Source organism: Canis lupus, chromosome 12 (assembly GCF_003254725.2).
Source record: "Canis lupus dingo isolate Sandy chromosome 12, ASM325472v2, whole genome shotgun sequence".
Taxonomy (NCBI): Eukaryota; Metazoa; Chordata; class Mammalia; order Carnivora; family Canidae; genus Canis; species Canis lupus.
The window spans coordinates 57,954,370-57,981,792 of record NC_064254.1 but is presented as its reverse complement, the minus strand read 5'-3'; the positions used below and the strand labels follow the sequence as shown (position 1 = coordinate 57,981,792).

Here is a 27,423-nt window from a genome sequence, read left to right as displayed (position 1 = left end):
TCCCGCCCCACCCCCACCCCCACCCCCACCCCGTGCGCCCACAGGCTGGCTGCTCCCCGCCTGCTTCCTCCGCTACCGCGGGGCGGGCCGGAACTTTTATCCGTAGGAACGGGTTTACTGTGTAGAGTGTTGCCGGCCGGCGTCAAGGAGAATAGAGTGCCATCCTCTTCCTCTCCCCGTAGCCGCCGCGGAGCGGAGCCGAGCAGATCAGATCCAGGAGCGCGGTTACCGGGCGGGCTGGGTCTATGGTCGCTGCGCGGGCCGCTCCGCCGGCTGGTGCTTTTTTATCAGGGCAAGCTGTGTCCCATGGCAGGGAACTTTTGGCAGAGCTCCCATTAGTAAGTGATCTTCCGTCTTCTCTCCCGGGGTTTGTGGTTGGGAGTCGGTGAGGACCGGGCCTGCGACTCCCCTTGGCCTGGATCCCGGCCCCTGTCCCGAGCGCCGCGGGGTCTCCCGGGAGGCGGCAGCGGCCGGAAGCGGGATGCGCTTTTCTCTGGCGACTCCCCTCTCCCCGCCCCCTGGCAGCGTTTCGGGGGGTAGGTGTGGGTGGGAGGGGGGGGGCGGGGGGATGTGTGAGCGGGAAAGGGCGGGGGCCAAGGAGGTTCGGTCTTTCTGGAAGGAAGGAGTTTAACTTGGGACTGTTGGATAAGCTAGGCCGGGAAGCGGGGCGGGATGGGGTGGGATGGGGTGGGATGGATGGGGTGTGGTGGGATGGGGTGAGATGGGGTGGGATGGGGCGAGATGGGGCGGGATGGGGCGAGGTGGGGTGGGATGGGGCGAGATGGGGTGGGGTGAGATGGGGTGATGGATGATGGGATGGGGTGAGATGGGGTGAGATGGGGTGGGGTGAGATGGGGTGGGGTGGGCGCAGGTATGGCCAGTGGGGCACAGCTCCGGACTGTGAGGCCGGCTCGAGGACAGCTGCGGTTCGCTTTTGCCGGGGCTTTCTCCCGGAGTCGGCCTTGTGGTCTTTTGTCATTGACCTTCCAGCCTGAGCGGATCTGATAGCGCTCCGAGGAGACGGTGGAGACTCAGTCTTGTTTCTGCTCTCTAACCGCCTCCCGCCGTTACCTTACGCCCAGGTGGAGGTGTATGTTGGTAAGGTACAGGGCAAGCGCTCTCAAAATTTATCCATTTCATTAGTCTGTGCCTTACATTTATTTTCCAGTGACTTTTCCGTTTCATCAGTTTCTGTTTTTGTTAGTGACCACGAAAGAACTAGAATAATGTTAAAAACAAAAAAACAAAAAAAAAATTTTCCCGCAAATACATTTGTTTAGGGCGAAAGGTGAGTGATGGGACTCCTTGAACTTTGACTAGGCTTTTTCCACTGTACGGTTGGAAGATGAGCAGAAGCCGCTGCTATAATATTTTAGCGTAAATATATCTTAATGCCAACAGAGCATTAGTCCTTGTGATTGAAGGGGTGGTTCTGTGAAGAAGATGGATTCCTATTCATTCTGTTTTCTAGTCCTTCGTAAGAGAAGGAAAAATAAACAGTGAGTTTGGAAACCTGTTTTCAGAAAAGCGGATTTTCCTCTTGCTGTAAAGTGGTGCTGCGGAGTTGGGATTCTGTAGTAACGTTACTTCTGATCATATTCTTATTTTGCACTGTTTTTGCTCACTGTAATAACGGCTTGGGCAAAATTAAAGTACAGAGGATTTAAAGAAGAGGTAGCATTTTGATAAACTTTGAAAAAAAAAGTGGAAGAATTGATAGGTAGCTAGCTGTTGATTATCAGAAGTTACAGACATTTTTCGACTTAAAAAAAAAAGACTCTGCCTGCCTTTCGATAAGTATTTTCATTATACTTTCATTTCTTGTTGGCATAGTAAGAATATTTAGCAAACGAGGGGCAAGAACTATAACATTTGTTCTTTTCACTCTTGAAATATAAAATTGTTATAATGTTAAATGTGCTTTTTTCAAAGTGTCCTTGCCTCCCAATTCAAATAGTCCTGGAGGAAGGGGCCACTGAGATCTCTTAAGAATCATGATCTACAAAAGGTTACAAGTGAAAAAGACAAGGCGATTAATTCTGGAAAAACCAACCAACAAGAAGATTACCAAAAAAAAAAAAAAGATTTGGGTAAAAGAGGAAAACTGACACGTAATATGCTGTGTGTCATGTCTTGAAGATGAACATTTTAACATTTCTGAAGTGGGCATGACAGTTTGTTTCTCAGTAGCACATGAAATAATGGTGAATCTTACAAATGTAATCTTAAATTTCAGGAGATTTGGTATTTATAAGTGTTCTTGGTTTAACCTCCATTCTATGTGCTGTGAGAAAAAACTTAAATATTTGTGAAATTTATCTTTTTAAAAACATTGAGTGGCTGTGAGGATGAAGTTAACAATAATTCCAGAACAGAGTGAATCAATATTTTCTGGAAAGTTGAAATAAAGCAGAACACATTCTTTGACCTTACTGCAGTAAAAGTAGAAGGACACTAAATACTAGCTGGCTCACTGAATGAACTAATGAAGAGGTAAAAGAAATAAAGTACAAAATCCGTCCTGGATACTTTATTGTATCAAAGAGGAAACTGAAAATAAAGTTACATAATATCAGGTAAATAACATGATGAGATCAATGTATATCCACTTATGGGATGTAGCCAAAGCCAAAGTTATAAACTAAAATCCAGAATAACAGAAAGAATAAAAGTAAATCAAAATAGTCTACTTAAGAATATAAAGAAGAAAATAGTGAAATAAATCCTAGGGAGAAAAAAAGGAAAGACTTATCAGAGGTAACTGACAGTAACAAATTAAAAGAAAAAATAGAAAATATCAGAGCTAGTTCTTTGGGAGGGAAAATCAAAACAGTAGACTAAACTGCAGCTACTTGAATCAAGGAAAAGAGGGATGACACGAAGATACAAAATTAGGAATGAGAAAAATAAATAAACCCAAATGTACCTTTGGGTTATCTCCATGGTAATAAAGTTGAAAGCTAAAACATTTAAAAAGCTCCTTACCCACGTTATTTCATGGTTATATGTTTTCCCATTTTCAAGAGGATCTGCTACTGAAATCACTTCACACAGAAAAAAAGCTTTCCAGTTCTCTTTATGAAGCTACAATAACATTGATAAAATCTAGCAAAGGTAGCACTAAGAACAGTCTCCGTTTTGAATATTGATGTAAACATCATAAAGTATTAACAAGTAGAGCCTAACATCATACTAGTAATTTAAAAAAGGCAGTGATTTTGTAGAAATATAGTCGATATTAGGAAATATGTTAATAGACAGTGAAGGCATCAGAAGACGTCTATTAAAATTCAACATCTCTTCTTGACTAAAATAGGATGCTTTCTTAACATGGTAAGAGCATCAAAGCATGAATGATAAGAGATATTTAATGGTGAAACATTAGGAAAATTAGAGTGCCTGCTTAACATTGTTCTGAATTGCTACTCAATATAATTAATAGAATGAGATATAAAAAATGACAAAATTGTCATCCTATACAGATAAAATTAACCAGAAAATTCAGTTAATTGACAAATTATTATAAATAATATTTAATAAAGTGACCAGGGATCCCTGGGTGGCGCAGTGGTTTGGTGCCTGCCTTTGGCCCGGGGCGCGATCCTGGAGACCCGGGATCGAATCCCACGTCAGGCTCCCTGTCAGGCTCCCGGTGCATGGAGCCTGCTTCTCCCTCTGCCTGTGTCTCTGCCTCTCTCTCTCTCACTGTGTGCCTATCATAAATAAATAAAAAAAATTAAAAAATAAAAAATAAAATGACCAGTTACAAAATGTAAAAAGTGGAAAGCTTTCTTTTAAATGAATGATGGAAACATAAAATACAATAACAGTGGGAAATATGAAATACACAATAAACTAAAGAAATGTGCGGGATCTATAGGAAGAAAATTTTTAAATTATGTAGTAGAAAATTTTTAAATTATGTAGTAGTAAAGATTTTAATAAATGGAGTTTGAATTCTAGTGTTGTAAAGATAGCATTTCTCCCTATATTGATGTGTAAATTTAATGCAATCCCAAACAATTTTGAATGAGTTTCCTTTTTTGGGACTTAACATACTTCTAAAGTTCAAGCCTTAGAATAATAAATGTAATAGAATATGTAGAAATTTTCTAAAGAATAGTAAGCAGCAAGGAGGGTATTTTCCATACCAGATTTCATTAATTTAATTTTTTTTCAATAATTTAATTTTATGTTTTAAAATAGTGTGGCATAGAAATAAGAAAAATTGAAAGAAAAAAGCCTTAAGTGATTGGAAAATGTAGGTGATTTTTTTTTTTTTTTAAGTCATTTTGTGTCAGGGAAGGCCTTCCCATTTGTGACAAGCATAACATCAAAGTACAATATGGGTTGGTGTTAAGTGTTCATATTTCTGTATTACAAATTAAATATTAAGAGATCATGAACTTGGGAAATGTTTTCAGTGTATTTGACAAATGATTTACTAACCATAATTTGCAAATTACATGAGAAGAATCTTTTAATCATGAAAAAGACCATCCCATTAGAAAAACTGTTGTTAGAATTACAGTGTACAAAAGAAGAACTGTATTTAGCCAATAAGGCCTGGAAAAATGTTTAACCTCAGAAGTAAACTAAAAAACAAAATCCCCTAAAACAGTAAGATAATACTTTGCCTTTAAGTTGTACAGTATTTAAAAGATTAACCGTAACCCATAGGGGGTTTAAGTATTTTAAAACACTCTCATGTACTGTTAATAGGAATGGAAATTGGTATGATGTATGGAATACAAACTGAATATGTAAAAGTTATCAGCAAAACCAACCAATCAGTTCTATTTCTAGGAAATTATTTTAAATATATTATTAACCAAATGTACAAGGGTGAAGTACAAAGATATTCATTAAAGTCTTATTTTTAATTATAAAAGATTATAAGCTACATATCTGTTAATAGGAATTAACTAAATAAATAATCCATCCATAATGATGTGCAGCGATTTAAAGAGATGCTGAATAACAAATTTGTTGACATGGAAAGACTTCCAGTACATACTGAGTGACAAAGGCAAGTTGCAGAGTGGTTTTTTGGGTCATTTCAATTTCATATCTGGTTAAAAATAGTAGACTTAACTAGGCAAGTGGAGGCTATTAGTGTAATAAATTATGAAGCAGCTTTTAACATGATTGGAATTTGTGAAGTCGAAAAATTAAATACTGTAGTTACTCATGAACAACTAAGAAAAGATACTTCAAATCTAAGGTATCCTCATTTAGTGCCAAATAACTATACTATTATTTTATGTATCACTAGGAAAAAAATAAACGTGCTGCCAATTAAAAGCCTAAGGCATCACTGACTGTAAGATCTTTCTTGATATCAGAGTCTTAAAACCAATGCAAAAACAGTGTAAGGTAGTGAGAAAGAGAATGAAAAAGGCAAAATTAGAGTGGAATTTTTTCAGAGCATATTTACATTCATTAGTGAGATGATTCTCAGTTTCAAGAAATGTAGAAAATCCTGTCTTCAGAGTTTACTTCTGGCATTTTGTATTTCTTAGAATGTTCACAACTTGTTCAGTCTTAGAATGTTTTTTGTGACTTAGTTGATTTTCTGTAACGTGTCTTAACATCTTTGTTCTTGTAGTTTGCAATGGATTTTGGATAAACAAGATCTGTTGAAGGAACGCCAGAAGGATTTAAAGTTTCTCTCAGAAGAAGAGTATTGGAAATTACAAATATTTTTTACAAATGGTAAAAAAAATAAATAACTGAAATGGTATAGTTGTTTACCTCTGAATTAAAACTTTTGTATAGTGGGATCCCTGGGTGGCGCAGCGGTTTGGTGCCTGCCTTTGGCCCAGGGCGCGATCCTGGAGACCCGGGATTGAATCCCACATCCGGCTCCCGGAGCCTGGAGCCTGCTTCTCCCTCTGCCTGTGTCTCTGCCTCTCTCTCTCTCTCTCTCTCTCTCTCTCTGTGTGACTTATCATGAATAAATAAACAAAATCTTTAAAAAAAAAAAAAAACTTTTGTATAGTAATCTATGGTGAGCTGTTTTAGTCCCTACTTAACATTTTTATTTATACATGTATTCTTTTCATAACTTATATTTATCTTTCTAAGTGATATAAAGTCTGTTGTGAATCTTACATGTCAGGGACACTCAAGACAGTTTGAAAGTGTCATTAATCTCTCTAAACCTTTATAATATGTTATTAAGTCTAATTTAAGATTGGCTAAAGCAAGTATTTTGAGGATAAATGGATTCTTTGGGTTGACCTCCTATGTTGGTCATTTTTATCTTACAAGTTTGCTTTGGAGGGAAGGGGGTTTAGACTCAGAAGATCCTTGCTCTGCCATGTAGCTTTGTTACCTGATCTTTCTAAAACCAGTTCACTTTTCTGCATACCCGCCTTTCTATTATTTTGAGAATTCATTATGGACTTTTTAATAAACTTTATAAAGTGGTAGTTGAGGTGAATTTGATAGCTGTCTAACATTTTACTTTTGCTTTTATTCTAAAGATAATATGAAAAAAAAAAAAAGAAAAACACTGAAAATACTTAGAAGATAGAGGGAAATACCTATCATTCAATCTTCTTAATATAAGAATAGTGTTTGCTTTGGGGACAGTTTCTATTTTTTATTGTTGTTTATGCATACTTATATTCTTTTAACAGATTTGCAAATCCTAGTCCTAACCCAGTGTGATCCAAGTAGAGCTTTAAACCATATGTAGGTTTTTCTCTTTGTTAAAAATTAATATAGTTATGATTTACCACATGAAAGTTATTGTTCAATGTTAATATCATAATGATAACAAAAGAACATTTAAAACTTTATTATTTTTCTTTTAGTTATTCAGGCATTAGGTGAACATCTTAAATTAAGACAACAAGTTATTGCCACTGCTACGGTCTATTTCAAGAGATTCTATGCCAGGTAGGACTTTTATTTTGAGATTATGTTACGCCTGTTTGAAACACTTAACGTAATGTTGATGAACCTTAGTATAAATAAATGAATCATGTGCTTGCATTGAGTTATCTTGGTTTTTCCGAATGTTTTCTATATGAATGACATTTAACTTTGTTTTCATCATATTTTAGGTATTCTCTGAAAAGTATAGATCCTGTATTAATGGCTCCTACATGTGTGTTTTTGGCATCCAAAGTAGAGGTATGAAATAGTTTTCTGTTCTTCATTGAAGTATACACAATGCACATTGGTTAATCTGCCCTAGTTTTCATATTACCTGTATAAAAATAATGACAGATGGAGATTTTTTTTATGCAAAGTATTGAAATTCATACAAAATCAAAGATATACGTCTTTATACATTCATTTAACAAACACTTATGTAGCATTTACTTAGTAAATTTGTAAATACTACTTATGTAAATGTAAGTGCTATTCTAAGTCCTTTTAAACTATAACTGACTCATAATATCCTTATAACAAACAATGGGGTGTATGCTAGTAATATCTTCATTCCATAAAGGAGGAAACTGAGTTACACAGAGAGTAAGAAACTTGCCTAAATTCATAGAGCTGGTAAGTGGCAGAGCCAGTATTTTGAACCCTGGGAGTCTGGCTACTAATTGCATGCTTTTAACTGCTTTGTTCTAGGTTCTCTAAGACATTTACTGTTTGGCACTAAGTAGTATTCCATAAGTGCCACAGCTTCTTTACTATAACCTGTATTATAGTACCTCCTCCCATGTGCCTCCTTCTCACCATATGCTTCCTATGTCTTACTGTCTTCCCTCCCTGCCACCTGATAATGGCTGCCTTCCAAACCATAGAGAAAGCAGGAGGGAAAGCAAGGATGAGTGTGGCTCTAGTCATATAGATTCCAATGAGGAATTATTAGGGCAGTGAGGGTAGAGAAATTAAGTGAGGGAAAGGGAAGAGAGATGGGAACTTGAAGCTGAGACCCAATCTCTGCTCACCTTATTTTCTTTTTCGGTAATTTTGAGAGAGCACAGCTAAAATCCAGACAGTAATAGGATATATAGACTGATTTTCATCATAATATTTGCATTCTTAATGTTATGAAACCTTTGTATTATGTTTCTTAGATGTCTTTAGAATCATAATTGTATTCTTGAAAAATAAATGTAATTTAGACCTAGTAGGTTTATAATTCCTTTTGGCACTCAATTTTTATTTAGTTTTGCTCTAGTCATTATTTAGGATTATTTAAGGCATGTTTTCCAAATATTACCTAAAGTAATGAGAGTTGACTCTATTAGGAAATAATATTAAGACAGACTTTCTAGAGGTTTATGATTTTCTAATTACAAGTGGTATTTTAAAGGGAGAGAACCAGCCCTGTTGTTGTTACTAAGTTCTTTAGTGGGAAAAGAAAGTGTTTATAAAAGGTCATATTATGGGGTGGTTTTTCCAAATATTACCATGTCATTTGATGTATTATGAAGCACAACCAGTATGGAAAATCTAGACAAAATCTTTTATTTTTATTTTTTAGACAAAATCTTTTAATAAATTTCTACTCTAGAAAATTAACTTGGGTATTTTAATTTGTTTAGTTTGTTAAATATCTTTTGTTATATGATTTAGTGAGTGAAAGTTTTCACTTTAAGAATTTTGGATAAAGGGAAGCCCGGGTGGCTCAGCGGTTTAGCGCCACCTTCTGCCCAGGGCATGATCTTGGAGTCCCAGGATTGGGATCAAGTCCCACTTCAGGCTCCCTGAATGGAACCTGCTTCTCCTTCTGCCTGTGTCTCTACCTCTGTCTTTCTGTGTGTCTCTCATGAATAAATAAAATCTTAAAAAAAAAAAAAGAATTTTGGATAAAGAATAATTCCTGGGGGTGTATGCTAGTAATATCTTCATTTCTATTTATTTCAATAAATAAATGATATCTTTTTTTAAAAAAAAGAATAATTCCTGGATCTGGTTGCCTGGCTGGCTCAGTTGGTAAAGCATATGACTCTTGATCTCGGGGTCATGAATTTGAGCCCCACATTGGGTGTCCAGATTACTTTAAAAGAAAGAATTATTCCTGGAAAAAAGAGTATCCCTTCATATTTGGTTATAGCGTTATTTTTAAAATTTTAACTGTGACCAAATCTTTCTGTGTTTTGTCAAGTTGTATGGGAATTATGTAGAAATGACTTTTAAGATGTCTGAGGCATCTACTTTTTAGTTTCAGTTACTGTGGTTTCAGGTTTATTTATTTATTTTAAAAGATTTTATTTATTTATTCATGAGAGACAGAGAGAGGGGCAGAGACATAGGAGCCCCGCAAGGAGCCCGATGCCAGACTTGATCCTGGGACCTGGGGATCGTGCCCTGAAGGCATGATGCTCAACGACTGAGCCACCCAGGCGTCCTGGTTAGTTAATCATATTAAATGAGACAATGTATATGAGGAAATGGGACCTGACAGAAGTCCTGGGACACCTGGGTGGCTCAGTTGGTTAAGTGTTGAACTCCTGATTTCGGCTCAGGTCAGGATCTCAGAGTTGTGGTATAGAGCCCTGCGTTGGGCTCACACTCATCACAGAGTCTGCTTAAGATTCTGTCCCTCTTCTTCGGCCCTTCCCCCCCACCCTCTATCCCCACTCACACTCTCAAAAAAGGAAAAAAAAAAACCTTGCTTTATGATAAGGCTGAAATTATTTAAAAAAAAAAAATTGTATTATGGAGTGCCAGGGTGGCTCAGTCAGTTAAGCATTGGACTCTTGATCTCCGCTTAGGTCTTGGTCTCAGCATTGAGTTTAAGCCCCATGTTCAGCTGGGTGTACATGGAGCCTACTTTAAAAAAAAAAAAAAAAAAGAGAGAAAAGTCTTATACTGTATCATTCTATTATTCTATCATTCTTGTCTTCTTCTTTCAAATAGAATAATAGATTCTGTGGTCTTTGGAATTCTTTTGGTGATAGTATAAGTTTATCTTTTGAGATTCAACTGCTTTATTACTAAATAGCATAAAGTACCTATTTGTTAGTCGAGGTTCAGTTGAATAGGAAGCATACTTAATATTTTTCTTGCCATTAAGTGTAGAATCTAAAAAAACTTTTTGGAAACTAATTGGAGTGCAGGAAACTGGCACTGTTACTTTAGGGCTTGGTTTCTAATTTGGTACCTCTCAATGTTAAATGACAAAACTATTTAAATATTTGTCCTATTGCAGCAATTATAAGGGAAAAAAAAGTAACATGTTTAGAGAGTTAAGTACCTTATGCCTCAAATAGGTAGACGATGAATAACAGACTACAAACATGGTGGGGGGCAAAGGAAATACTTTGTTTTGAATAGATCCCAGATACCTCTAGGTTCATTGGCTTACCATGTACCTGAATCTCATTCACTTTTATTTCTCTAGGAATTTGGAGTAGTCTCAAATACAAGATTGATTTCTGCTGCTACTTCTGTATGTAAGTGTAAAAGGATACTACTTTAAGGATATAATTCTTTAAAAAAGTGCCACAGGACCTTAATGCTTTTCAGTTTATGAGACCTGTGAAAGATTGGTTGGGTTTATTAAATCTCTTGTGGTCATATTTATGGCTAGTGTATTTGGCTAAAAATAAAGTTAAAATACAAAAATTTAAAAGACCACTTAGAGAATTATGTCCAGGACATTATTTTTAATACTAAAAATGGATAGTAACTATTGTCCAAAAACATCAGCTCAGTGGCTCTTAATTTTAACTAATAAAAGTAAAGAAAAAACTTATTTCCCAGTTTTATTTATATTTTATTGCTTCATAATGACTAAGCCATTGTGTCATTCTTTTGGGTAAACTGTTTCTTTAGTAATTGTGTATGTATTTGATGGTAATTATGTATTTTGCCTTCATATTGAAAAACATGGTACAGGAAAAAAAAATGCTGACTATAGTAGTGAGCCACAGTTCTAAGCAGCAGCCGTATAGCCTTGAGCAAATAGCTTTACCTCTTGGCTTTAGTTTTTTTTTCTAAAAAGGTGGGGTTTAGTTGTCTCTGAGTCATGTCATTAAAGGAAATAACAATATAGACTAGTGATTATAAAATATTGTATACAAGGTATTAACATTATGCTATGCTCCATCTTCATGAGTTAAGAACAAAGGTAGCACCTAACAAAAGATGAAAAATAATGTAGTTTTTGTTTTGTTTTGTTTTGTTTTTTTAATTTATGTGATCTTACATAGAAGAGGCAGAAGGATTTTTGGTTTTAGGTTTGTGCAGCAGACTAAATTTTCATATTTTGGGGTCATTCCATTTTCTGAAAAGAGTGTAGTCTTTTCCATGCCATATTTTACTCTTTTAAGGATAGCAGAGTAGTAATCACTTTTGCCATAGAATTTTATATAGCAGATGTATCACATTGATAAGTATTGAATTGCCCTCTGTAAAATTGAGTTATTAAAAATTCAAAAACAACTGGAAGGAAATCCAGAATGTTAGCAGTGCTTATCTGTAAGTAATGGATTTTAGGTGCCTTATTTTCTTCTTAATGGCATTTTTTTGTTTTCCAGATTTTTTAGAAGTTGTATATTTTTTAAAATGTAAAATACTGGGGTGCCTGGGTGGCTCGGTTAAGCATCTACCTCGATTACAGCTCAGGTCATGATCTTGGGGTCCTGAGATCAAGCCTTGCATCACTCTGCACTAAGTGTGTAGCCTGCTCAAGATTCTCTCTTTCTCTCCATCTACTCCTCCCCACAATTCATGCATGTGCACTCTCTCTCCCTGCCTTTCTCAAAAAAAAAAAATATATATATATAGATAGATAGATAGATAGATAGATAGATAGATAGATACCTGTTCCTAAGGTTTATTTCTCATGCAGAACTGTAAAGGTATATTTGTAACAGTATTTGGTTACTAATGAATAGGAAATTATCATAGTAGAATATTTTTGTTTATTTGATAAATTTTAGTTTATTATATAGGCCCATATACCTTAGATTTCAAATTTCAGCCCTCTTGCTTTCTGTGTGGCAAATTGAGCAAAATACAACCTCTCTGTGTCTCACTTTCCTCATCTGCAAGACGAGGATTGATAATATCTATTTCAAGGCTTGTTTTGAGGATCAAAGGAGTTAATATCAGTAAAACTCTGAACAATATTTTGCTTGGCATTTTAGTTTGCTAGGCCTGCCATACAAAGTGTTAAGAGACTGAGTGATTTAAACTACAATTATTTTCTCACAGTCTGGAAGCTGAAGTCCCGGATCAAGGTGTTAATAAATTAGTTTCTCCTGAGCCCTCTCTTCCTGGTTTGCAGATGGCCACCTTTTTTGCTGTGTTCTTACATGGCCCTTTCTCTATGGGTGTGCACCCTTAACGTTTCTTACTCTTTTAAGGACACCAGTCCTATAGAATTTGTGCCCACCCCTATGACCACATTTAACCATAAGTATCTCTTAATCACCTATCTCCCAATCAGTCACATTGGCGTTAGGTCTTCAACATCGGAATTTGGCAGGGGCAGAGAGCACAATTCAGTCCATAATACTCAGTAGACTTCAGTGCCTACTCATTAGCATCAATAACAGTGTTATTTTATCATCACTAGAAACACCACATTGGTTGCAGTGGTAGATACAAGATAAATACAAGGAATTTAAGGACAAGAACATAAGACATGCATATACAAAATTAATACAAAAGAAAAAATAAGAGGCATAGAGAATTAGAGACTGCAGCGAATATTTGAGTGGTAAAAGATTATGTTAGATGAATCTGGAAAGGCTTAAATAGAATTTGGTAAAGAAAGATAGACATTGACCCTGGGGAAATGTAAGGGAAAGAAAGATAGTCTAGGAATATCAAATAGTGTGGTCAAAAATAGAGAAAACTAATGAGTTACATTCAGTGAATGGTCAGTAAAGAAATTGCTGGGAAAAGCTCTACCTGACTAAGGCCAGGTAATAGGGGGCCTTCAGTGAAGAACATGAAATTTGTTCTGTTAACAATCATGGTACCTTTGAAGGCTTTATTTCTTAACATGAGGATGATGCCAGAATTGTGCATTAGGAAGGTAAGTCTGGCAGAATAATGTAAGCTAAATTGGAGGAGAATGTGAGTTGAAGGTAGACAGATTTTCAAGTTTTTCACATGCTACAGCACTGATGAACCTTGGGACACCTGGCTTGCAGTTGGTAGAGTATATGACTCTTGATCTCAAGGTTGTAAGTTCGAACCCCATTTAGAGTGCAGAGATTACTTAAAAATGAAATCTCAAAAAACAAAACAAAACATGGATGAACCTTGAGTACATTTGGGTAAGTAAAATAGGCTAGTCACAAAAAGAAGTACTATATGATTCCATTTAATAGTGTGAATAATCAAATTAATAGAATAGAGGCTGTTAGGGGCTGGAGGGAGGGGGGAAATGGGGAATTATTGAATGAGTACAGAGTTTCAGTTTTGCAAGATGAAAGTTCAGGGGATTGATTGTGGTGATGGTTGCACAACTGTGAAGGTACTTAATACTGAACTGCATACTTAAAAATGGGTAAAGATGATAAAGTTTATATAATGTGTATTTTACCACAATTTAAAAACTACCCAAAAGAATCCTTCTGAAATACTTAAAAAACTGCAAACTGTAGTCAGTGCCATCACCACGGGGTGCTGTGAGAAATTAAAACCTAACAAGTTTAAAGTAGAAAAATACTATTTTGAAGTTACTGAAGTGACCCAGGTGAGTACTATTGAAGGCTTAAAATGATGTTTTTGGCCCCCGGCAAGGAGAACAAGCAAGCTAGATTTGCATTATAGAGTCAGCAGGACTTTTGAAAAGCAAAGATTTAAGAAAGTCAGAAATGGTTTTTGAGGTGTTTTGCCTGGGTATTGGGAAGGTGAAGGTGGTACAGAAGAGATAAGTGGGTTTTCAGAAAGAGTTGAATTTAGTCTTGGACGTTCTAAGTGTAGAACCTCTTAGAAATGTGAGACCAATGACAGAAATTTGAACTTGATAAATTTTAAGAGAAAGAGTTGCCTGGTGTCTTTGTGCTGCTTTGAAGATAAGTACCAAAGGAAAAAAACCAGACCTTTGGGTTTGTGATCTTTGAGAGAGAATGTCGCCGTCATTAGACATTATGGGGTAGGAGTTGAAGCGAGATGGCCAAGAACTAAGAAATGAGTAGGTGCTGAGAAAAGGAGAATTTAACTATATTACAAATATATGAAATAATTTCAGTAAAGTCGGTAAGGGGAGTTGCTGACCTAAGTAACTTTGGGAAGAGGTACATTTGTAAGACTAAAGGCAAAAGGAACTGGATGTAAGCACTATACTCTAGTTGAGAGATTTGATACTTAATGTGGGTACAAGTTAACAATTCGGGTACTGTTTATACTTGTATCTGAAATTGAATAATTCCAGTAAATAGATACATCCAAGGTAAATGGATGGCAGATGTTGAGAGCCAGGTTTCTCACAGTTGGAATGGAATATACAAATAAGAGGAGACCAGAAAGATCCATGCAATGATTGATTAGATTTAGAGGGAGTCTATAATGACATCCCAGTAGTAATGAATTCTCTTAGGGCCTAGATCTTTGTTTCTAATACCATTCTCCAATTAAAAACGAAACAAAACAAAACTAGGTCTCCTTGGAGAAATGACTGGGACAGGAACTATACAAGACAGACCTGGAGCATTAATGCCAATAAATAAGGAAGTGCTCAAAAAAAAAAAAAATCCACAAAACAAAACACCTACCTTAATGGGGATATGTCAAAGGGACAAATAATTCAACTGAAAGGGCTCAATGACTAAAGATAGAAGAATTTGTATAATAACAATAACAAAAAGTAATAATGGATTGTAACCCAAAGTATAAAAAAAAAAAATCCATGAGTCTATACTGATGTAAATAATTTATTGAATTAATGGGGGGAGAAGAGATAAGTCTCTAATACATAAGAATTTAATATAATTTGGGGATCCCTGGGTGGCACAGCGGTTTAGCGCCTGCCTTTGGCCCAGGGCGCGATCCTGGAGACCTGGGATCGAGTCCCACGTCGGGCTCCCGGTGCATGGAGCCTGCTTCTCCCTCTGCCTGTGTCTCTACCTCTCTCTCTCTCTCTCTGTGACTATCATAAATAAAAATAAAAATAAAATTAAAAAAAAAGAATTTAATATAATTTATGTAGCTAACTACACCTTCAAAGAGGAAAAGCATAAATTTCCACTTCTTAGGTGTTGGTTGTGCATAATGACTTCCTTCTAATGTGTATTTTATGAAAAGGGAAGGGGAAAATAACCTCAGAGTAGAGAAACCCAACAAACACTACCTCAACCAAGTGATTGAGGTCATTTTCAACAGTAATAAATCACTAGTAGCGTGTAGCTCTCATCCGATATGATGAGATGACACTTTACTTCTCTCATCCTTCCTTCCAAAATCCCACAGCCCCAATCTAAACATTAAATAAACATCAAACAAATTCCAGTAGAGGGTCAAACAACAAAATTTTACTTGAAAAAGAAAGTAACAGTACTCTCAAACTGCCAAGGTCATCAAAACATGGAAAGTCTGGAAAAATGTCACAGCCAAGTAGAATCTAAAGGAGACATGACAAGTAAATGTAGAGTGGTCTCCTGGATGAGAGCCTGAAACAGAGAAAGGACATTAGGAAAAAACTAAGGAGATAGTCCATAGTTTATGGATTATGGACTTTAATTAATGATTATTTATATTGGTTCGTTAATTAAACAATGTACCATACTAATATCAGATGTTAATAACAAAGGAAATCAGATGGGAGGTTATTTCAGTCTCTTCCAGCTGCTCTAACAAAATACCTTAGACTAAGTGGCTTAAATAATAGGCATTTATTTCTCACAGTTCTGGAAGCTGGGAAGTCCAAGATCAAACAAAGTGTCTGCCTTGATCAGTTCCATGATTGGCCATTTGTTTCCTGGCAAGCTTGCCTTCTCATTGTACTCTCATGGCAGAGAGAGATTGTTCTTCCTCTTATAAAGACACTAATCCTGTCATGGGGACCCCACCCTCATGACCCCATCTAAACCTAATTAACTCCATAAATCTGGAGGTGGCTCAAAATTCTATCACAGGGTGATTACAGCTTCAATATATGAATTTGGGGGGACACAAAATTCAGCCCATAACAGGAGTATATAGGAGCTCTCTGTATTACCTTTTCAGTTCTATAAATTTAAAAATGTTCTAAAAAATAGTCTACTTTTAAAAAGCAGAGGAATATAATTTGGTAGAAGTTTTATGTGTTTTTGTTTTTAAGAGAAATTTGAGCATTTAATAAGTGATGGGACAGATTTATTGGAGGAGGAATGGTTAAGGGTACAAAAAGAAAAGTACAGGCTGTCAGTTGAGCAGATGAAAAACAAATACACACGTGGTAGAGGTAGCAATAGAGAATGAGAATATACAAATAAGAAAGAAGCAATCTCATTCTAATTTTCCTCACAAATTAGAAAAGAATTAGAAGATGATAGAAAATCAAAATGCAGAGCAATTTTATCATGGAATAGAAGAAAGGCTAACAGTATCAGGTAAATCTTAACGTTAGGTGTCAAGGTCTCAGTTGGATGTAGATTTGTTTTATGTACAGAGATGTTACTTTGTTGATTAATCATTTAAGTACCTATTTTGCTTGTATACTTTTTTTTAAATTTTTAAAAATATTTTATTTACTTATTCATAAGAGACACACAGAGAGAGGTAGAGACATAGTCAGAGGGAGAAGCAGGCCCCATGCAGGGAGCCCAATGTGGGACTTGAGCCCAGAACCAGGGGATCATGCCCTGAGCTGGAGAGAGACACCCAACCACTGAGCCACCCAGGCGTTCCTACTTGTATACTTTATATCTTGTTTACATCAGAAGGATGTGTAAAACTCAGAAACCTTAATATTAGGTATGTTTTCAAATAAAGAAGAGGAAAGCTTAAGTATAAGTTTTCTAAGTCAACTTGAAATGGCTCAGGTTTCAAATCTTGGCAGATGTTACCTATCTAAATTAGTTGTTAGATTCCTCAGTTTACAAAATAAAACTTTTTTTTTTTTTAAGATTTTATTTATTTATTCATGAGAGACACAGAGAGAGAGAGAGAGAGGCAGAGACACAGGCAGAGGGAGAAGCAGGCTCCATGCAAGGAGCCTGACATGGGACTTGATCCTGGGTCTCCAGAATCAGGCCCCTGGCTGAAGGTGGTGCTAAACCGCTGAGCCACCCAGGCTGCCCCAAAGTAAAACTTTTTGAAAATAAAGTATGTAAACTAAATGAAAAAAAATTTAAATCCTTGTGAGGTCTTAGTTTTTATAAAAATGAAAGAAACCACAGAACAGATCCTCTAGAGACTATCTGTAGTCAGTCGCTTGATGAAATGTGGCATCATAGTGATTTGAATACAGTTTTCTCAAGTAGTACTTAAATGTGTATACTTATCATTTTGAGGACATAGAGGATTGATAATCAACAGTTTTTTTCATTTGTACTTAGTGACAAAAAAGAGTAATAATATATGTTTGTGCGTGGTGTGGAAAAGTGCTGGAGAATTTTGGATGTATGTTTATACTTTTATTAAAATGTATCTTTTGATAAGAAAGTATCTATTATAGAAAGTACAGATTAGTTAAAATCCTTAAATCTCAGATGACCACTATTAACATTCTTTGGTTGTATTATCTTTTCAATTCATATATACATATGTATGAATACATATATAATTGGTGTTCCTTCCAAGCTAAATTACTGAAAAATAAAACCAATATCATTCTAGAGCTGGAAAGATTTTAGAGATGAAAAAAATCCAAGTGATTTTTTTTTTTTTATCCAACCCCTTTATTTTTTAAGCAGCAGAACCCTTTCTTAAGACATGAAGTATATAATTAAAGCTCTCTCTTAATTGTAATATAGTTAGGGCTTCCTGCCACTTAGTTCTTTCTACTTGCCTGAAAACAAAAAACAAAATCTGGGTCCCTAAGCATCTCTAAGAGCTCTTACTAAAAGTGATTTAGCCCTTCCTCTAATATTCTACACGGTGTTAAAGAAATTTTGGTTTAATTTACTTTTTCATTTTCTTAGTTTAAGTCATTTTTTTTGTTTTCTGCAGTAAAAACTAGATTTTCATATGCCTTTCCAAAGGAATTTCCTTATAGGATGAACCATGTAAGTATGTGTTATAAAAAAAAAAACAAACCTGTTTTCAAAGCTGTATAAGCTAGCTCCATTTTATGTTAGAATAAATTGAACAGTTTCCTATAAATGGCAGTTTTAAATACTACAAAAATATAAATTTTAATTCTAAATTAAAGCTAAATTCTAACTTTTTTTTAAAAAAAAAAGTACTTAATAGCAGTGGTTATCAAACCTGGATGCCCATCAAATCACTTTGGGAACTTTTTAATAATGTTAATACCAGAGGCTCTCCAGACCAACTAAAACAGAATTTTTAGGCTTGAGGCCTGGGGACTGGTATTTTCTAAAAGCTCCCAATACTAGTGTGCAGCTAGGACTGAGAACTACTATAATGGAACAATATGAAAACCATATTTGAAACTTTACATTAATTTAGAAGGTGAGTTTCTATTAACATTTTTAATAGACATCTCCTTTTTCTAACTTGTAAGAGATTTCTTCATCTCTGTAAATTGTATATTTTTGTTTTGTATTCAGTATTCTTTCCTTTTATTGATTTGTAATATAAGAGTAACACATAAATAGAGATAATTGCATTTTTTGCATTTGTTGAGTGGAAGGTGTATTGGAAAATCTGAAGTTTACACAGAATATTTTAAATTAAAGTAGTAATGCTTACATGAGGCTGACTTTTCTAAAAGGATTAAAATCCTTTATAATAATAATTTCATGCATTGTATGGTAGTAAAAAAGTAATTTTTATTGGGCATGTTCATTCTGATATAAACTACTGTGTATATTTTCTTGATTTAAAAATTTTTGGTAAAAATCTATGTTACATTAATGTATGAATTGTTATGTTAGACTAAGTAGACTCATCTAATTTGTTTCATGTTGACATTTGTAATCTTTTTTTTAAAACAGATATTAGAATGTGAATTCTATCTTTTAGAACTAATGGTAAGTATATTACTTCCTTATGATTAATAGAGTAAAACTTTCAACTACAGTGAAGTCAGAAATATTTAAAGAAATGATTTGTAGGGAGGTGCATTTTAAAACCATCCAAGTTATACATGATGGTGAAATCACAGTATCTAGTAGTATCATCACCTATATCCTCTCACAAGCCTGTAAAATAATTATATATCCCACTTAGGATGGGAAAATTTTTCTGTTCTATAGTAACTATGGTAAAAGGATTACAAGCAAACCAGTCAGGACATTAAGCCACTGTAAATTATTTGCACAATTTGTGTATGTGTGTGGTGTTATTTAAAGATAGATTATGTCTTTGGCAGAATTCTGCTCCTCCAGTTGGGAATTATGGATTTATAGGCTAATAAGAGGTTTCAGTGTGTTGCAGATGTGACACTTTGAGTCTCTAAGGGAATGGATGCTGACTGACTGCCAACCGATTTACCAAGGTATATTCCAGAGAGAGCACTGCCTTCACTATTATAGTAGAGTTTAGGGCTGCCATACTGCTTGCTTAAGAGAATAAGAGGGAAGCAAGCATGACTTAGAGAAATACATTTTGAAATACACAATTATAAATCAGTTGGGTAATGATAAGTTTTTGTGTTGTAATAAATCTGTTTTTATACAATACACATTTTTTAAACTGTTTCTAGGATTGTTGCTTGATAGTGTATCATCCTTATAGACCTTTGCTCCAGTATGTGCAGGACATGGGCCAAGAAGACATGTTGCTTCCCCTTGCATGGTAATTAGAACAGAAGTTATTCATAGTGTAACATATTATTAGCTAGGAAGGTTGACAACTGAATATCAAGTTTAGTATTTTTAAAGTAATTAAACTAGTGCCCCAAGATATTGTATGTTGAGCGAAATATCTGCTCGTTGAATTTTAATTAACTATATTTATAAATGCTAAATTGGTAAGGATTCTTATTTAGTATTTCCATTAAAATTTGATTCTTATAAAAAACATTGTTTACATAAAAATTAAGACAGGTTTTCAAATAGAATGCTTTGTATTGGTATTTAATATACATATTGTATAATTTCTGGTTTCCTCTGATTTTCTAATTTTTGAAAAATTGGAAAAATCATTATATTGTAATTTACTGTAAGGTTTTAAGTTTTAAAATCTATTTAGCAAAAAAATAAAAAATTAAATTAAAATCTATTTAGCTGTAATTTTATCCATTAAAAAATGCTTATTCATTGTCATTTTCATGTATCCATCTTTTTTTCTTGATGTTTTCACCTTTATATCTATGCTTCAATAATATTAAAAGAAATAAATATGTACAAAGATGGGAACTCTGGCCCTCTCTGGAGGGAGATGTACAATCATATAAGGTGGTTCTGATTTCAGTAATAATATGATTTACATTTCTATAGGAGGATAGTGAATGATACCTACAGAACGGATCTTTGCCTACTGTATCCTCCTTTCATGATAGCTTTAGGTAGGTAAGCATGGTATTTCTTTATTAGTTAAATTGTTATAAGCTTATTTAGGTCATCCCAAAAGAAATTTCACCCTATTATACTCTATGTTCTTACATTTCATGAAATAATAGACTAATCCTTGCATGTGAACTTTTAATAATATGCAACTTTCAGAGGTCAGAGTTATTGCCCCTTTCACTCCCCTCTCTTGTTAAGTTTGTGTTTTAAATCATTTAAAATCATTTTGACCAGTGTTTGAATAGAACATTTTTGTTTAGGAGAAAAAGTTCAGAATTAAGCCTGTTAATATTACTTGTAAATTATATAGAATAACTGGGCCTGTCATTTATTTCCTGAGCCCATTTCAGTCCTCAGAGGTTCAGTAAAGGAGTCTCTGTAGTCAGTGCCTTGCTGGAGGGAGAAGTTAGCTCCCAATTTATTTATCTGTGGAAGGCAGTGTAATGGGTTAGTTAGAACATAGTCTTTGGAGTCAGATAATCCTAGGTTTAAACTTTGCTTTCTTTACAGTTATGGGAAAAGTATTTAACCTTTCTGAGTTTGTTTCCTTAATTGCAAAATGTTAGGGATACTACATACAGAACTGTTGCAAATATTAAATGAGATATCTTCTAGAACACCAGTAATGCCTGCCATATATTAAGCACTTACTAGTTTCTTTTTTCTTTTTCCTATTGATTTCCAAGATTTTGTCATCTTGATTTTCCCTCTATTCTTTTACCATTCAGTTTCTGGATAAAATACACAACTTCTTTTAACCTGTACATACCATTCTCTGCTTACATTCTCACCTTTTTTTAAGACTTGTATCAGATATCACCTCTTTAGTAATAACCCTCCCTGTGCCCAAACTTCCTATATCACCTCAGTCTGGGTTTAGGATGTCTTTTTTTGTTTCTAATTTACTCTGTGTTTTCCTTGTTATGACATTTCCCACTGTATTTTAATTACCTGTTAATTTCAGTTCTTTGGCTTTTCAGTCCCATCAGGGCCTACACCCTACTTTACAGCTTCATTTAACTTGGGGCAACTAGTATGTCAGTTCACATTTGAGTCACTGTTTGCTTAGAATGTCATCCTCAACAAAATCGTATGGTTAACTAAACCAGGGTAATATAACTTATGAAGCTGGTGTGAGTTCAGGGTAGCCAAGCTGCTTATTGGAGTTATATCAGGCAAAATTATGATGTAGATTGTTTTCTTTGGGCTCCTTTAATGTTAGTTTATAGTGTGTGTAATGTGTATATAGTTGACCCTTGAACAACATGGATTTGAATTGTGCAGGCCTTGTACTTACAGCCAGGTTTTTTTTTATAGTATTGTACATGTATTTTCTCTTCCTTATGCTTGTCTTAATAACATTTTTCCTCTAGCTTCCTTTATTATAAGAGTAAGGAATATAATAGATACTCAAAATATGTGTTAATCTGCTATTTAGTCAGGCTTCCAGTCAAGAGTAGATTATTAGTAAAGTTTTTGGAGAGTCAAGTTACCTGCAGATTTTTTTTAACTGCAGAGGGGTTGGCACCCCTAAGATTCATATTGTTCAGAGGTCAACTGTAATTATATTGTCTATAGGGCATTACATTTTTTTCTAAGCTCCATTTGATTGTAACACTGAATTCATTACTGGGGTGCCCAGTATTTGCCTGACTTGCTCATGTGCTGGTAACTTTAAATAGGCACACACTGCTTATAATTGAAATATCAAAATATAATCAGTTGTTGAAATTTATCAGAATATTATGGCGCTGTGTGTGTGTGTGTGTGTGTGTGTGTCAGACTGACTCCTGGATGTATTCTGACCACTCCTTTGTTCAGGGATCATTTCCCTGCTCTAGTTTCCTTATTGAATTTTTTCCTAACATGCCCTGAATCTCAGAGCAACTGTACTATCACTGGTACACAGTGAGCAGCTGGAGATGTCAAGAACCTTAATATAGTCTAGTAATTTTTTCTGTATTACATTAAATTGATGGGATAGTTATTGGTAACCATTAACTAAATCTATGTAATTTTTAAAAAGAATATTGGAAAATGCACGTGAAAATTTTAAGTGAATATCTTTAGTTCTAAGTCCCTGCATTCCATATTTGTGGTTAAACATGGGCCTTTTTCTCTCATTTTCTTTCTAGCTTGTCTACATGTAGCTTGTGTTGTTCAGCAGAAAGATGCCAGACAGTGGTTTGCTGAGCTTTCTGTGGATATGGAGAAGGTATTCTTTAAAATTCTCTTAGTTGAGGGGCGCCTGGGTGGCTCATTTGGTTAAGTGTCTCACTCTTGATTTTGGCTCCAGTCATGATCTCAAGGTTGTGAGATCGAGCCCTATTTCAGGCTCTGCACTGCGTGTGGAGCCTGCTTAAGATTCTCTCTCCCTCTTCCCCTTCCCTTTCTTGCGCTTTGTCTCTAAAACAAAAATTAAAACATTTAAAAAATAAATTAATAAAATAAAAATAAAATTCCCTTGGTTGAATATAAACTTTGACATTTTAAAGTTAATATGATATTTACTTAACATGAGTCTAAAATCCTATGATGTTCACCAGGCTAAGATTTTTGGTAAAAAATACTAAGAAACAAGTTTGGTAAGAAGAGTTGATGTTGACTATTTAGGTGATATTTCTCTTTTGGGTTTAGGTTTAAACAGAATGGTAAACTTGGTTTGCTTAATTGCAAAGCTGCCTCTAATTTCCAGGATTATTTTAAAAGCTACTTAGAGACCATTAAATACTACTCTAAATTGTTGTAACACAGCCTGTCTCCTGACAAAATGGGTTTTGCCCTTTTTTCTACCTTTTCTCCTGAAATGTTGATAGCATTAGAATCAATCCAGTGTGAGGTCTACTCAGATGAGAAAGAGGGCTAATTTATAAACTGGATCTGACAGATTTATAGCTGCCAATTTTTGAGCACCTTAACTTGTGTAGAGCAGTTAACAGAGAAATAAAACAATGTCTTTCATGTACCAACTCCCATTGAATTGTCTGACCCAATCGGTATTAGAAGAGTGTACTCTGAAAAAAAAAAAAAAAAAAAGAGTGTACTCTGTAGTGGCATACATACATGAAGGAATATCTTCATGATTTAGACCTCTGTTCCCAGTATCTCACATTTTTTGGTTCAAGATATCAGCAGATAGAAGAAAACTAACTGCAGAGATGGATAAGGATGGACAAGGTATACCTATTAAAAGATGAGAGGGTAGAAGGAGAAGCCTACAGAGCAGTGCGGTAAAAATACTGCTTTCAAGTTTAACAAGATTGCCTAATTTAACTTGAATACTTAAGGACAGAGACTATCTTTTCACTCTTTTCTGAGGATGTCTGTTTTTTACATACTAAATGTTGCTTGATATTGCCATTGAGAACTTTTCAAATATTTACTTCTAGATTTTGGAAATAATCAGGGTTATTTTAAAACTGTATGAGCAGTGGAAGAATTTTGATGAGCGAAAAGAGATGGCAACTATTCTTAGTAAGATGCCGAAACCAAAACCTCCTCCAAACAGGTACTTTGTAGATTTTAATTATTGATTACATTTAATTATATCTTTCATGTACATTATATTTTATCATAGATTATTTTGTATTATTTTCATGACATTTCTTCCAAACTTCATGATTTATGTGACTTTTTAAAAAAATCTGACATGATAGATTGACAGTGTCTCTTTTTAAAAAAATACATTAATTTGATCATTTGTTAACTTTTCCTGATGTAATGGCAGGTCTCTTACAGGTATCCCTCAACATATGGCTATATACTGTACATTAATTTAAACAGAACAGAATTAGGCTAGTTCATCTGAAATTCAAAGATAAAGAATTGTGTAGTATCTCCTGTCCATTTGACTCTGTGATCCTGCCCCCCAATGGCTATTATCCTGTTTTATACATTTCAATAGCAGGTTTCAAAAACTTAGGTGATCAATCTGATATTATAAATAAGAAATTCTGGCTTTTAAATGACCTGAAGATCCATGGCACATAGTAACATAATTTTGCTAACTATGAATCACTTGTGCTAAAAGGGTTTTCTTTGGTAGTTTTTTATACGATCTTTTCATTTAGTTCAGTGGTTTTCAGCTCTCACTATATCGGATCATTTGGAGTAGGAAAAACTGTCAGAAGGGAAACAAAGAAATGCTATCCATCTTAATGATAAAAAAAACTAAGTTATATAATATTAGGATAGATTTGTAGTCTAGTAAGTTCTTGCTGTTTGGAAAGAATTAATATTTGACTTCTACAAGGAGCTGTTTAAGGCAGTCATTCAAACAGCTACCTTTGGATGCATTTTTTGCAGAAATTCCCTGAGTGATTCTCCACTAGTGGCAGGGCCTGAAGCTGCAAGATGATGATGGACAAGATAAGGCAATAATCCTATTGCCACAGTTACTGGTATTTTCAGTTTTAGTTAATTTTATTTTAAGTATTCGGCATTTTTCAGGAAATTGCCATTTTTCTTTCTGACTTATAGTTTGTTGTATTTATGTGTGATTTTATTATGTCTTTGGACAGTAATTTTTTGGAAAGAACACTTCTTGATTATCACATTTAGTAGATATAAGATTTTATATGTAAGATTTAATTTTACAGGAAATTTGTTCAAAAGAAGTTCTTATCTCTATGTTGAGTGATACCTGTAATGACAATGAAATCCCATACCCTTATTTAAATTTTTTGAGTGTATATGGACACTAACTTCCAGAATGCTTGTTATGTGTGAGGGCACCAAGTTACATAAGAATAAAAATATAAAACCAAATGTTAGTCTTCTGTATTTTAATTTTCCATATCTGTGTCTTACAATCAGGAATGCTTTTGTTTTGTAGAGTTGTACCACAGAGTAACTAACTTTAAAAATTAGTTGGCTTATCAGGGTGTTAAAAATGAGTCTTTTAATTGGTATAAAATCTCTTTCTTCCCCACTTGAACAGTGAAGGAGAGCAGGGTCCAAATGGAAGTCAGAACTCTAGCTACAGCCAATCTTAAAACATTCCGAAGAATTCCATAGTGGACCAGTTGGAAATAAACCATTGGACAGATTTCAGTTATGTCTTCAATGGAACACAAATGAAAATGAATAGCTTGTTTCTGTCAAGCATATTGGGAAGTGATTTTATTTTTGCAAAATAAGTTTTTCTTTACCTAATTTGATTCTAGTACATAATTGATTAAAATTGATTATAATTGATTATAAAAGCTTGGAAAGGTTCTAAGGGGACCTACAGACAGACTTACATAGACATTTCAAAATTAATAGCTTTTGATTAGTATACTTTTTCTTAATTTGGATAATAGAAATTGTAGCTTTTTATTAAGCCAAGAAACATGAAGCATAATTTGTTTAAAATTCTCTTTGGTCATTGAAGGACCAAAAAAGGACATAAAAAGTCAAATATATGAGGGTTTTTTTCCCTCCTTAAGTTAAACTTTAAAACTGTATTTAAGGAATCAAATCTTACAAAATCCTGGAAGATTTTGGTAATGATGTTGATAATTTCAGGGAAATTAATCAAGTACCTATTGATTTAAAAGTGTATTTTATTCAATAGTTTTAGTATCTTGCCATGGAAGATACTAGCCCAGCCTAGCAGAAAAGTGCAATATGTATAGCATACTTTGACATTTTAAAAGTTATATTAATTCCGTAACCATTTTGAAGTGCTGGGCAAACTTTAAAAAAAAAAAAATCCTACATGATGTTCTTGCATTTGATTCACAGTTAATCAGGCATTTTGAAAGCTAATTGGATAAAATACCATAATATGGTTGAAATTTGGTAACATTTTAATGTTAATTTTTACTCTACTGTGAAAAGTTTTTTATATGACATCACACCCTAGTTTATTTTTGTGTCTTAGTGTGGATTTACAAATTTACTACAGGTATCCTGAGCCAGGAACACAATCAGGTTTCAGGCCAGTTTGATACTGGCTATTCTTAATTCTCATGAGTGTAGGACTTTGAACTAAATGTTATGTCAGTGGGACTGTGCTGTCTGTGGAACTTAAAATAATCATTTTCTTCAGATTTGAAGGAGAGTGATAAAATTTGGAGTCATAGGATATTGATGTACAACTTAAGGATTAAATTTTTTTATAAATCAATTGTGAACAATGGATTATTAAATTAAATGTTGACTTCCTAGTATAAAACTTCAAGAATAAAAGTAAAGTTCTCCAGCTATATTGACTAGTGTCTTGAATTTATCTTTTTGAATCTGCCTTTTGATTTCTGAGTCCTTCCTCCTTTGGATCAGTATTAATGTCTTCTATAGTTTGTCAAGTTGGGTAATTTCAAATGGCTTATAAACAGACTTTAGAGTTCTCCTTCCTTGTGGAGAGGATTAGATAAATTGAGAGATTATGTGTAAAGTCAATACCAATGATAAATATAGGTTTTGTAGGCTTATGGGCAGGATAAGAAATGAGGAAAAAAGCTCTCCTCGGGTCTGAAAGGATTAAGGTTCGGTTTGGGTTGGAAGAGCAGACTGATTATATATCACAATCATTGACTTGACCCTAATTTTTCATTTGAGCCCTCTTTTATTCTTTTAAAATTTTTATTTTGAAAAGCAATACATATGACTTGGTGTTTTGTTTTCAAATTTTTATTATAGAAAAATTTAAAACAACATATACAAGAGTAAATAAAATAGTGTGATGAACTCCATGTTTCGTTACCCAGTTTCAACAATGATTAATTCGTGGCCAATTTCATTTCATTAAACTCACATTTGCTTCCCATAAAATGGATATTTTGAAACAAATCCAAGATACCATCTTTCATCTCTATTTCAGTATATATTCCTAAAGACAATGGCTCTTTAAAAACCAGAAGTATTATACCTAAAGAATTAGTCAAAATAACGTTGTACTATCAAATATTCATTGTTGAAATTCTCAGTTATATTTATCAGGAGAAAT

General features: G+C 34.5%; 1 protein-coding gene across 2 annotated transcripts; it reads left to right on the top strand.

Annotated features, from left to right (window-relative positions):
* Positions 1 to 19: 19 nt before the first annotated feature.
* Positions 20 to 26,683, top strand: CCNC (cyclin C). 2 transcript variants are annotated; one of them, XM_049092413.1, is made up of 13 exons: positions 24 to 338; positions 5,609 to 5,715; positions 6,822 to 6,906; positions 7,074 to 7,143; positions 10,319 to 10,370; positions 18,028 to 18,083; positions 18,978 to 19,013; positions 19,688 to 19,779; positions 20,424 to 20,491; positions 22,628 to 22,707; positions 23,882 to 24,000; positions 24,798 to 24,892; positions 25,432 to 25,570. In XM_049092413.1, the coding sequence occupies exons 1-12, from the start codon at positions 307 to 309 to the stop codon at positions 24,847 to 24,849; spliced, it is 849 nt and encodes a 282-aa protein (XP_048948370.1). In that variant the 5' UTR covers positions 24 to 306; the 3' UTR covers positions 24,850 to 24,892; positions 25,432 to 25,570. The 2 variants fall into 2 exon arrangements, with proteins under 2 accessions (XP_025300308.1, XP_048948370.1); XM_025444523.3 differs by lacking the exon at positions 24,798 to 24,892 and having other exon boundaries at positions 20 to 338; positions 25,432 to 26,683.
* The last annotated feature ends 740 nt before the right edge of the window (positions 26,684 to 27,423 follow it).

Bases quoted from the DNA above. Each gene is read 5' to 3' on its own strand.
- CCNC (XM_025444523.3), top strand. From the start codon at position 307: ATGGCAGGGAACTTTTGGCAGAGCTCCCATTA. The intron at 18,084-18,977 runs GTAAGTATGTGT...TTTTTAAAACAG, and splicing joins TTCCTTATAGGATGAACCAT to ATATTAGAATGTGAATTCTA. The intron at 19,014-19,687 runs GTAAGTATATTA...AACTGTTTCTAG, and splicing joins TCTATCTTTTAGAACTAATG to GATTGTTGCTTGATAGTGTA.